Consider the following 12560-nt stretch of genomic DNA (forward strand, 5'->3'; position numbering starts at 1 on the left):
TGTCCAATCAATAATATATTTTATTTGGATTTATTTTATACAATATCTACAGTCTGTACAATCGTATGGCATGTCAAACGTTGCAATATTCGGTCTTTTCCATTTGTATTGTAAAATTTTCTGTCTGTATTGTATAATTTTTTTTATTGTATAATTTTCCATTTGTTATATATAATTTCCCAATGGTACATGTATTATATAATTTTTATTTGTATTCTATAATTTCCCATTTGTATTCTATAATTTTTATGAATATTCTATATTTTTCCATTCGTATTGTATAATTTTTCACTTGTATCGTTTAATTTTTATTTTTATTCTATAATTTTTCGTTTGTTTTCTATAATCTTCCATTTTGGATTGTATATTTTTATTTGTATTCCATTTGTATTGTAAAAAAAATCATTAGAATTGTATTTGTTTTTTTCATTTTGCACTCCATATTATCTATTTGCATTGTATAATTTTTTTGTATTGTATATTATCCATTTATATTGTATAATTTTTTTGTATTGTAAAATTTCTTATTTATCTGAGGGATTGTTTATTTGTTTAGTAGCGAAGGATTTCATTGGTCAAGTTGTAGCCTGTATCGTTTTAACGAGCTAGATGTTCTGGGCGCTAAAAGGAAACTGTTTTGAAAAGGGGGCGCTGGCAGATATCAAATAATTATTTGTCCTTAGAAATGTTGACTGAGAAAATAATTTAATCTTGACTGGTGGTACCTAGCCCCCCCCCCCCCCTTCTAAAACTTGACCAATGAAATCCGTCTTAACGAAATAAATAAACAATCCCATAGATACAATATAAATGAAAAAAAAATAATGCATACAAATAAGAAATTTTACAATACAAATAATGAATTATACAATGCGAGATGGTTATATATCTGCTTGTTCACGAATTGTGTACAACAAAGCGATGCAACTAATGGTAAAAATGATCACCTAAGAATTGCTTTACTTATCAAAATATGATTTTTGAAAGCAAGACAGTTATTATAATTAAACCCTAGCACAAATGATTTTCTTTAAACATTTATCAATTGTTCAAGTTAAATTAATACAAAATCCATTAAAACTGCTGCCAATTTTTAGTCCTATATTGCTATTAAATTTTCTCGAAATTACGAGAAACTTATCTCGTTATAGCGAGATAACTAACTAGTTATAACGAGATAATTTTCTCGTTATAACGAGATAATTTTCTCGTTATAACGAGATAATGACTCGTTATAAAGAGATAATTATTTCCTTTTTAACGAGATTACTAACTTACCATAACGATAAAATTATTTCGTTTTAAATTAGTAATTCATTACGCGGAGTAAGGAGTTGATCCTTACGTCGCGGGTTCGAATCCCACTGTGGGACGTGGAGACCGGTCCTTCGGATGAGACCGTATAAACCGAGGTCCCGTGTCGCAGTAGGTGCTGAGACGAAAAAGATCCCTCACTGCTCAATGGCCCTGAGTGCCGAGCATAGTTCAAAATTTGCAGCTCTCCACCGGCAAGTGGTGGCGTCTCCATATGAGTGAAAAATTCTCAAGAGGGACATTAAACAGTAAACAAACAAACAAAGTTACTCATTATAACGAGATAATAATCTGGTTATAAGAAGATACTAACTCATATTTGTTCGTATCTGGGCAGAAATGAGCCTATCCGGCTTTATTTAACACAAAAGGTGGAATATTTCAGCATTTGAAACGTAGTAAGATTCAACGTTTACAAACACACGAAAAGGGGCGATGTCATCTTTGCATCTTTGCAGCACTCAAAATTTTGTACCTGTTACTAGATTGATTCAATGATCAGGCACGAGACAGTGCAATTGACCCCGAGATTTTTATAATTGATTTTAATCAGTAGATTCATCCATGCTACCCTAAACTAAACCAACTTGCTCCTCTAAACCAAACAAACTCGATGATAGTTTTGTTTGCTTGGGGGGGGGGGTCCAGAAACTAGTAGAGGGACTATACATGTATTATAGTTTACATTGTACAGTGAAGGAAAAAGCAAACACAGATCTGAAGTTGATACACCTTATTGGGACAACGCAGTTCAGAAGCTGCAAATATCAAACACAAAGGGCTATTGTAAAAACAAGGCTGTGATTAGATTTTTATTTATCTAGAATCCTTCTAGATATACAAATGTACTATTATTAATAAATGGAAATTTTGAAAGTTTCGATCCGGGAATTAAAACAGCCTCCCGTCCCTTCATATTTCATAATATTTTTGCAAACAGCTTCAGGGACAGCTGAATTTTGTTGGTTTAAAAGTTCTTGTTAGGATAAGCCGCAGGTGCTTTTAGACATGAACCCACTCCACCTTTCATAATATATACACAAACTGGCCCAACGGATTTTGAATACGGTTTGTTTCTTAATCATTTATTCTTCTAGCACATTAACTATGTGTTCAATATGAAAAAAACATAAAATTAGAATAAACATTTTATTTAAAAAAATCATGCTCACAGCCTCATAAAATATTATATCCCGACTATGATGTTTTACTATAAAACTTTATTCTACCTAGTGGGTATTAGCATATTGTAATTGTTATAAATTTTATATTACATTTCATAAATTGACAAATCCGAAGTCTATGAACTACAATGTTGTTCATTCACGTAATTTTCTTTTTCATTTTGCACAGGATAGCTTAAATAAACAAGTTGCGATTGTACACAATTTACAGTCTACATATGTTTAAGAAATTACATTGTTGAACCCTTTGGCTTCATAATTTACAGACTCTTACGCCATCTAGAGTTAATTCAGATTATGAATTTCTTTTTTGCACGCCATATAGCGAAAATTCAGTTAACTACATTGTACTGTTGGTTTTGCATCGATGATCGCTCGTTTTGCAACGGAATCTGTTGATTTTGCAATCGAGTTTGTTGATTTTATTTTAAGCAGTTTGTTCAAGCGCAACTTTGCAGGCCTTTCCGACAAGCCAAAAATCAAACCTAGATTTATTTAGGTACACGTAGGCGTCCATGACACCCCCCACCCTTCTCCTAAACTTTGAAATAAAGGTAGAGAGGTTTCTTATCTGTATAGCATGGAGTTGAACTTCATTGAATGTAAAGATATTACCTAAAATAAACTATACAGAAGGGACTTTTAACTCTGTCTATCCAATACTTTAATAAATAGGAAGCGACTCCATCTTGTATAAATTTTAACATCCGGTGATGTAAATGCATTCCAGGGTTTGTTTTTTTTTTCCGAGTTTGCCGGAAAGGTCCGAGAAGATGCGATTACTGTTAGTTTTGTATTTCAGTACGTTTTTGACAAATAAATTGTTAGTTTTTGTCTTTTTTACCCTTTCTCCCGCCCATAGTCTAAGGTGTTCAGTTGGCAATGATATGCTTGGGCAGCTTTGCCTCCATTTGAAAAATCTAACCAGTTTTTTTTTCCGGGGGGAGGGGGGTATGCACGTGGACAGGTTATCAATTAAAATCGCAATACTTCTATATCTCGAAATAAACAAAAATATAATGCCAAAAAGCCTCAACTTTAGTTTTTTCATACCTTGTTTCAATTGAAAATACACAATTTTGTTAAAATTTCGTGTGTGGCATTCTTCCAGTTCAATTTTAATTGCGATTTTACCTCAAATGTTTGAGACTCTCTAGTTGAATCTCACACATAACATGCATGATGTATTAAGGAACTTATTTTGATGTTCAAAACATTTGTAAATAAAATTATTTGAGATTTGCTTTCAAGATTCTTGCATTATGCTATATTGAAGGTGGAGATAGAAAACTTGAAAAACTGATGGTGGCAGCAATTGACTTTGGTTCAACGTATTCCGGATACGCATTCTCATCTAAATATGATTTTCAAGCAAATCCTCTAATGATTCACTCAAACCAATGGGCTTCCACCGAGTCAGGTTTTATTTCCTGTAAGACTCCTACTACTGTTTTGTTGAGGCCCAATAAGACCTTCCACAGCTTTGGGTATGATGCAGAAGATAAGTACGCAGAATTGGCGGAAAATGACGAACATGAGGGATGGTACTACTTCAGTCGCTTTAAGATGAAACTTATGAATGCGCTGGTAATCGATCTAAAATTACAATTTAGAAAAGTTCAGAACACAGGCACCTGATCAACCCTTCCTCCCCCTCCACCCCCCGTTATGAGATTTATTTTTACAGATTACGACAGCTTCTTAAAAATACATAAATATAAATCCTAACATGTCTTCATAACATGTGATATAAATTTCCTATATTACATTTTATAATTTGCTCTTCTACCAGTACATAAAAACAGTGCTGTAGAAAGCGGGGGGGGGGGGGGGGGGGGGAGGGGGGGGGTTTCGATGGAAATTTTCAATATTATACAGCACTATCACTGGAATTTATATAAAGGTGTCGTTTTATTGATTTTCAATCTAAAGTTGAATATGATAATTTTAAAAATTATCATGTAATCATATTCATCTTCAGATTGAAAATATAATAAACGACACATATAAGAGGCAGATCAAGGAGATGATGTTTAACAAACCCTTTCTATTCACGCCTGGTCAGACCTTTAAAATATTTGTTGTGAATCAGCATTTATATACCAGACTTGAATCATTCTTCTTTCACTTGCGGAGAATCGGGTTAGTGGGTGTGGTTATACCATCTTTACATCAGGTGCTTTTGGTTCAGAGTGTTATGCTTTGAAAAAAAATAACATTACACACTTGCGATGCTATAATGACTCATTCATTCGGAAATGTTTCTTCTTTTCATATTTAAAAAGTTCTATGTAATTATAATCCACACAGCATTATTATAATTTTTAGGATATATCCAAAGATCAGACCGGGAGTGACTGTCTTTTTACAGACTTGAAGAGGGACATGGAAATAGAGGACATTGATGGCAAAAAGATGCCATTTATGACAATCATAGCTCACGCCATTCGTTATTTGAAAGAGCACTTACTCGAACAGTTATACGAAAAGAACTTATTGGACGCCATAACAGCAGACGGCATTTTCTGGGTGATCACTGTTCCCGCCATTTGGACAGATTCAGCCAAACAGTTTACACGCGAAGCAGCAAGAGAAGTACGAAAGCCGATTTGGATCAATCTATGGAGAAAAAAATTTAAAAGGCGTTATTACGCCTTTTGAAAAGGTGTTATTATGCCTTTTGAATAGTCATAATTGGGCTCGTGCTTTTAAGGGGGGGGGGGGGGGGTGGAGACAGAAAACAAGATACCCACCTTCCCCGATATAAAAACTTAACTGCCTAAACTGGAGGGTTTTTTCTAACTTTTCGGTAAAACTTTTTTTTAAATACCATGATTTGCAAGAGTTTGACCATACTGCAACAAAATGTTCAGTGACCGAGCAGCCAATAAATGAATTTTTATATTTAAACTATAGCAAGATTATACTCCCAAAAAGTGGGGTTAAGGGAGCCCCACCCCCCTCGCACTCGTACTACTGGCCTGTTTGATAAGGCATTATATCCAAAAAAAAAATGGAAAGGCGTTATTTAATATTAATAAATTTATGAAAGATTGAATCAAAGCCATCTTTATGCAACATTTAAAAGTGTTTTCTATATTCCTGCACATCTCGCAGACAACTGTTTGCATGCGTATTAAGAGAAGTCAACACTCTACTTGTGAAAATCCAGGATAAAGGTAGACGCAGCTTAAGGGTTTTGCTGGTCATGTATTAAAAATTCATGTCAAATTTGAAAATATGTTTCTCTCCTCTTGGAAAAAAGCAGGCAAACTATTTGCATGGGTATAATGATCAATTAGCCTTCAACCAAATTTGTGAAATCCAAGACTCTTGGTAGAGGTGTCTGGCATCAGAGAAGGACTAACTTCGATTGACATTGAAAATATATTACACATTTAAAAATCTTTTTTCCTGGAAATCTAATTACAATATGTTTTAAATTATTATTGAGAAATAAGCCCTATATTTAATTGTGATATTCATGTCCCAAGGGTAATATTTCAGCCCCCGGGGTGGGCTAAGTTAGTCATGCATTGCAAATAAAAGGCGTAATAACGCCTTTTGCAAAGGCGTAATAGTGCCTTTTGCAAAGGCGTAATAGTGCCTTTTTGCGTTATTACGCCTTTTTTCGCGTTATTAAGCCCTTTTAAAAGGCGTTATAACCGATGCCTTTTTTCGCATTATTACGCCTTTTGAAAGGCGTTATATCGCCTTTTAATTTTTTTTTTCTACATACTAGATTGATCCTAATAGGCTTTCGTAGAGAAATAACTAAATTAATAACAAAAAACTGTAACTTTTCAATTGTAGTTGTTCTCTTTAAACCGGATTTTGTTAATGTGCAAAATTAAATTACAAGGGGTCACCTGGTAGATGCTATTGTATGTGGTCTTAGGGGACGACCATTGGGGGGATTATTTTGAGTCAGATCATTTATTTTCATGCCAGTGAAGGATAGTTTATTTATTTTCAAGATGACAAAGGACAGATAATTTATTTTCTTCTTCACGGAAAAAAGCTTGACAAAGAAATAACGGAAAACTGCCGAACTCATAAACTCTAATGGGGAGGGGGGGTTAACACCAGTTTAGGACAGACTATTTATTTTCTTGGCAGTTGAGGCCAAGTTATTCATTTTTACCATTTATGAGGACATGTATTTGCTGGTGGAAGAGGGATTGGTGACCGTCTGTTTGCATATTTTTTCTCCAAGCTTTTTCACATTTCAACTTATCTTTAGAACCACTAAACCTGTCATAGAGCTTCGACGGGTATTCATAATTCTTCATGTATCATTGGAAAATGTCACGTCTCAAAAAGAGATTATGAACATAAGAATTCATGAAAATGTGGTAAGGTCAAGTGAAAGCTTCCATATAAAGTGTGAATTCATTATACCTTATCCTAGGTTGAAACCACGGTACAGATAAACTTTTTGAAGGCAATATGTAGGAAAAATGCAAAGAATGTTAAGACAATTTGCAAACATCTTGTATTGAAGATCTAACACTGTTCACATCATAACGCCCAGAGCTACAAATCATGATCTAAAACTTCTGAAGACCGCCGGCAAATATTCATATATAAGCATATGCATTTACGCAGGGGGGGGAGGGGGGGGGAAGGGCTAAGATGGGTTCATGCAATATTAAATAATAAAATAATAAGTAAAGCAACTTAAAATATTTTAAGCCTTAAGAAACCAGGGTCACAATTGATCATTTGAATACACAGCATATCTATGTAATACAGAATCATTTCTGTTCAAACATAGCTTTAGGGCTAAGTGGGACCACAATGGAGGAGCAGAGTGTGACACTGGAATTTTTTTTAAAACCCTCTTTTAAGAAACAGCAGGGTCATTATTTATAAAATCAATCTTTAAAATTATCATGTAGTGTTTACAAAATCAAAATTATTCAAATGACACCCCTAGAGGTAGTGTGCAACAGAATCAGGAAAGCTGTCTTTTTCGTGGAAAATATAGGGAAAATCTTCCATTTAAAGCTGGATTACAATTTTTCATATTGATACACAAGCATCCCAATGAAATGTAGATTTAGTTTTGTTCAAGGAATGTCTCTCAATGACTTCTTCCCGATCACAATAGGAGAACGAACAAAGTTTTCTAGAAATTTAAAGTATGTTGACATTCACAAAAACAAAACCAAAGTTGCTGATTGATTGTATGTTGTTTTACGTCCCATTCGAGAATTTTTCACTCATATAGAGACGCCACCATATACTAGTGAAGGGCTTCAAATTTTGACCTTTACTCGGCACTCATGCAGGGCCATTGAGAAGTGAGGGACCTTTATCGTGCCAACGCCTGCCGTGACACGGGACCTCGGTTTTTAAGGTCTCATCCGAAGGACCCGCAACTTTCACTTCGAAGTGCCGAACGCATGGCGAAGGAACAGTTGCTACCCATTTTTTATCGACTTAAGTCTGTCGCGGCCGAGATTCGAACTCACAACCTCCCGATCACGGAGCGAGCGCTTTACCGACTGAGCTACCGTGAACGCTGCAACGTTGATGTAATCCTCAATTAAACATTTTAGAGTAATTACATCAACTCTGTGTTCATACTAGCAGGTTTCATTTAATGATATGATATTTACATCCACAGAATACCTTCTTTATTTCCTACGAAAACTATTGCTGTTTAGCAGTCAGTAAACAGCAATAAGGCTCTAGCATATCACCTGTAAAGATTTTTTGAGCAGTGACTCTGCCATCGATGCAATTAAGCGTACAATTACGTACATATCAATAACACAATATCTAATCTACTTAATCCTACTATAGGTAATTTTTGGACAGATATAAATATAAACAATAAAATTTCTTTGTTTGTTTGTTAGTATGGGAATTAACGTTGCAGCTATTGCAGATAAAAATTACATAACCCGCTTACGCGGGTTATGTATTTTTTCTGCAACAGCTACAACATTTATTCCCATACTAACAACTTACATGTACGAAAGCATTTTATTGTTTAATTTTCATTCATTTTTCAGGAGATTATTGACTCACGTGAGAGGCATGATTGTGTTGATTGGTCTATTGTTTTAAAACGTCATTTCATTGTACATTGTACAGGCTGGTATTAAAGACGACCAATTAAAGTTAGCGTATGAGCCAGAAGCTGCAGCCTTGTATTGTCGTCTACTTCCCATTGATAGATTTGAGATGGGTGGAGAACACCAAGAACTGGTCCTCCGAACCTTTGAACGAGGGAAAAAATTCATGGTTGTAGATCTTGGAGGTAGGTCATGATTATTTTATCCTACTGTCACATCAAAATTTAAACCTGTGTGGTTAAAGCTGAACACGACTCGTAAATAGGCATACGCCATTTTCAATATTACTATCTCCGATATCGGCACCGGGGTATATTCTTTGCATTCGTTACACCTGACTGCTTTATTGTCACGGATATCGCCGAGGAATGGCGACCCGTGTTCGTGTTGGTTCATATCTTGCATTACCTGTGTTAACATTTTATTGCAGTTACGTATATTTGTGTTTGTTTGTATAATGCACTGACCTGTGCAACTGTTGTAAGTCTCTTTAATATCTTACTCTCCAACATTGGAAGAAGTACACAGTTATTTTTGTCGCTACGAGTGTTGTATAGCATGCGTCCATCTACACCGGTGACGATTGATTACACTAAACTGTGACTAAGTGAACTGCTCTATATATAGGGGTCCTCAGATATAGCGAGACTCAGATCGAATATGGCGGACACATTTCTTTTACGAATCGTGTTCATCTTTAATACAATCTATTAATATTTTACTAATGCAATAGTATTCGGTCATGGTATTCACCTAAGAGATACAATAACAATGATATTTCCAAGAAAAGTGTTCGATACACACGCGTAATCCAATCCATGTGAGGGCATCTCTTCATTTCTTGAAACATAAATATATTTCTCGACATTGATTTTAAGAACTATTATCAGATATGTGTATCAAATGATAAAAATCTATCATTGTTTAAAGTAGTCAACAATTCCAGAATCTTAGCAAAAATAGTATCATGGAGATTGGTTTTTTTTGTTTTTTTGTTTTTTGTTTTTTTTTTTTTTTTTTTTGCCTCTAACGTACGAGACATGTATACGTCAGATGTAACATGCAATGAATGGAATCATACGAAACATGCAGGTATTTTTTACACAATGTTTTGCTATGAATGCCTCAGGTTAATTATATCAAGAAATTCATGGAGTTGTATACAGTGCAGTACAGAGTTTTGTTTCAGGGGGAACTGTGGACATTACAGCTCAAGAAACGACCCAGACAGGCGAAATGAAATCCATTTATAAAGTATGTGGAGGACCTTGGGGAGGTACCAGAGTTGATGAAGAATTTTTCCAATTCCTGATGAAGCTTTTTGGATCAGATGTTCTCAGTGAATTTAAAGTTCAGTGTAGGTCTGACTATTTACAACTTTTGCGGGCGCTAGAAATAACCAAAAGAAAAGTTGATTCTCATTCAAACCACGCAATTGTTATAAGGATTCCTTTAGCTCTATTCGATATTTTAAAAGAACATACCGATTGCAATATTTCTGAAATTGTTGCCCAGTCTCCATATGCCAGCTATATTAGATTTTCAAACCAAAAGATGTTTATTGACGCTAACTTGTTTCGAAGCTTTTTCAAAAATTCGCTATATGACATCATATCCCATCTCCAGGCTATCTTTAAGGATCCGAGTTGTAACATGTTATTAGGAATAGTGGTTGTTGGTCAATATGCAAATAGTTCTCTAGTTATTGAAAGACTCAAAGCTGCGTTTCCAAAAAATCGACTCGTCGTTCCCGTGGAGGCTGGTCTAGCTGTTGCTAGAGGTGCAGTTATATATGGACACAACCCAAAAATGATCTGCTCACGCATTTGTCGCTATACGTATGGAGAAGATGTTTGTGAACCTTTCAATAAAGAGTTACACCCATTAAGCAATATGACGAAATTCAACGGAGAAAAATATTGCAAAAATATTTTTCGAATGTTTTTTGAAAAAGGACAAAGAGTGTCCTTAGGCGAAAAGCAATCTTTCACTTCTGTTTTTGACTTTCGAGATGAAAGCAGAGCAGATCAACGGAAGGAACCATTAAATATAAAAGTATATGTCACGAATAGGTCAGATATTATGTTTGTTCATGACGTTGGATGTCGCGTTTTAGGGGAAGTTATTGTGAAATGCAAAGGTAAATTATGGCCTGATATGTTTACTTGTACTATAGAAATGCAGATTGCTGGAACGGAAATTCAAGTATCAGCAAAAATGAGTACCGGAGAAGAAACCAGCGCTAGGTTTGAGTTCTTGTGAGGTTTTTTTTTTCTGAAAACCATATGTTTTTTTTTTCCTTTTTCATTTTGTGAGATAATCCGTTTCCAAACTATTTAATTTTATTTTGTTAAGTGGTTCAGATAAATTGGATTTGTAAATAAATAGAAGTGATATCTAGAAGTGTTCCTTGTGTTTGTTTGCTAAGCTCTCCTTATCTTTCAAACACTTTATAAAACGAAATCCGTTTTCAAAACGAAAGAGGTAGTTATCATTGAGTTTCATTGAAGTACCCGTGACAGAAGACATCAGAGACAGATGAGGAGTGAATTTATATTGATGTCGTATATGTATATATTTCTTATAAAAAAAAACCCTGTCGAGAATGTTGCGTTGTGGGTTGGTAGCCCAAAGATATGAAAAACACCTTATCTGTACTGTGTTTTTTTTTTAATTCTGATCTATGAACCGTAGAAAAAGGCTATTCTGATGACTTGATGTGATATTTGGTTCACTGTTAGTAATGTTGTTGAAGTCAGTAATCTCAAACACCGATTGTTCTCTTTTGATTGATTTGAAGAGTGTATGTATATCCAAATGGTCATCTCCATTTCGGCGAATGATTTCTCGGAGGATTGTTGTGGAAGTTTCTTCAGGGTCACAGATAGCAGCAAGGATGAGTGTTTCGGGGTATAATTCAAGTGACTCAAGACTGCGCATATACATCTCTAATTTACTGATTTAACTCTCACATTCGGGATATTATTTGGAGCTGGAAGATACATCAGCTTCTGCATGTCTCAAAGCAATAATCTAATGTAGCTGAATTTTTCAACATCAGAGTGGCTGTTGTTTCTATGAATACTTGTTTCAAAACAATCCCAGAAAGTTTGTCATTCAAGTAAATTTCCAGAGAATACAGGCAACTTAAGTTTTGGCATTTTATGATTTTGAATCTTAGTGCTTCCTAAACTTAGCTGGGAAGGGTCATTGCTAGGAATGAACTGAGGTGTGTTTAGGAGTAGAAGGATGAACGTTCTCATTAACTTGACCAGGGGTAAACTGAGTCTTGTAATCCATTGCATGCTTCATCAGCACGTAGCTTGAGCCTTAAATCTTTTACTCATCTGATTCCTCAATTTCAGTTTCTATCTTACAGGATTAGATAATCCTTGTAGAATTTCCGTGTAAATATACTCTGATAAATTCTGTTTCTCTTGCAGTATTTTCATCATTTCATTCTTTGAAATTTCATCTTCAGATTAAGGAATTCTCTTCAAAATTCTTGTTATAGCACTTCAATGATCGGAACATATTGTCATCAATTTCACTGCATCCATTTCCGGGCTTGTCATACTATACCAATGGTCACGGCACCAATGTCGAGAATGTTGTGGGTTGGGTAGCCCGAAGATATTTAAAACACCTCTGTTCGCTGCAGTGTTTTTTAATGAACTCTGATCTAAACTGTAGAAAGTCTTTCACAAGACGTGGTGGTAACGTATATGACGTCATACTATTATGACAAATTATTACGGCATACAAAACATAACATGTGTGTATAGATTTTACAATAAACAAAGAAGAATAATTAGTCCATTAAGAATTCAACGACACACCCCTTGTCCCCATCTGTCTCAAACCTCACCCACCGAGTGCTTGTGGATATAGAGGGTGTCCAGTGACCCTGAACTAATTGTTTTATCGAGGTTAAAAAACCCTCTTTTTTTAAAATCCTAGTCCGCAGCTTATTAGT

At 35.0% G+C, this 12560-nt stretch overlaps 1 protein-coding gene across 1 annotated transcript; it reads left to right on the plus strand.

The window, feature by feature from the left end:
• The first annotated feature begins 3078 nt into the window (after window positions 1-3078).
• LOC133186991 (heat shock 70 kDa protein 12A-like) lies at window positions 3079-10846 on the plus strand. Its single transcript, XM_061322367.1, has 5 exons — window positions 3079-3100; window positions 3775-4085; window positions 4827-5093; window positions 8604-8769; window positions 9774-10846. Exons 1-5 carry the CDS (start codon window positions 3079-3081, stop codon window positions 10844-10846), a joined length of 1839 nt encoding a protein of 612 aa, XP_061178351.1.
• Window positions 10847-12560: the final 1714 nt, after the last annotated feature.

Source organism: Saccostrea echinata, unplaced genomic scaffold, assembly GCF_033153115.1.
Source record: "Saccostrea echinata isolate AGI-Se365-2 ecotype Australia unplaced genomic scaffold, CSIRO_AGI_Sech_v1 ptg000014l, whole genome shotgun sequence".
NCBI lineage: Eukaryota > Metazoa > Mollusca > Bivalvia > Ostreida > Ostreidae > Saccostrea > Saccostrea echinata.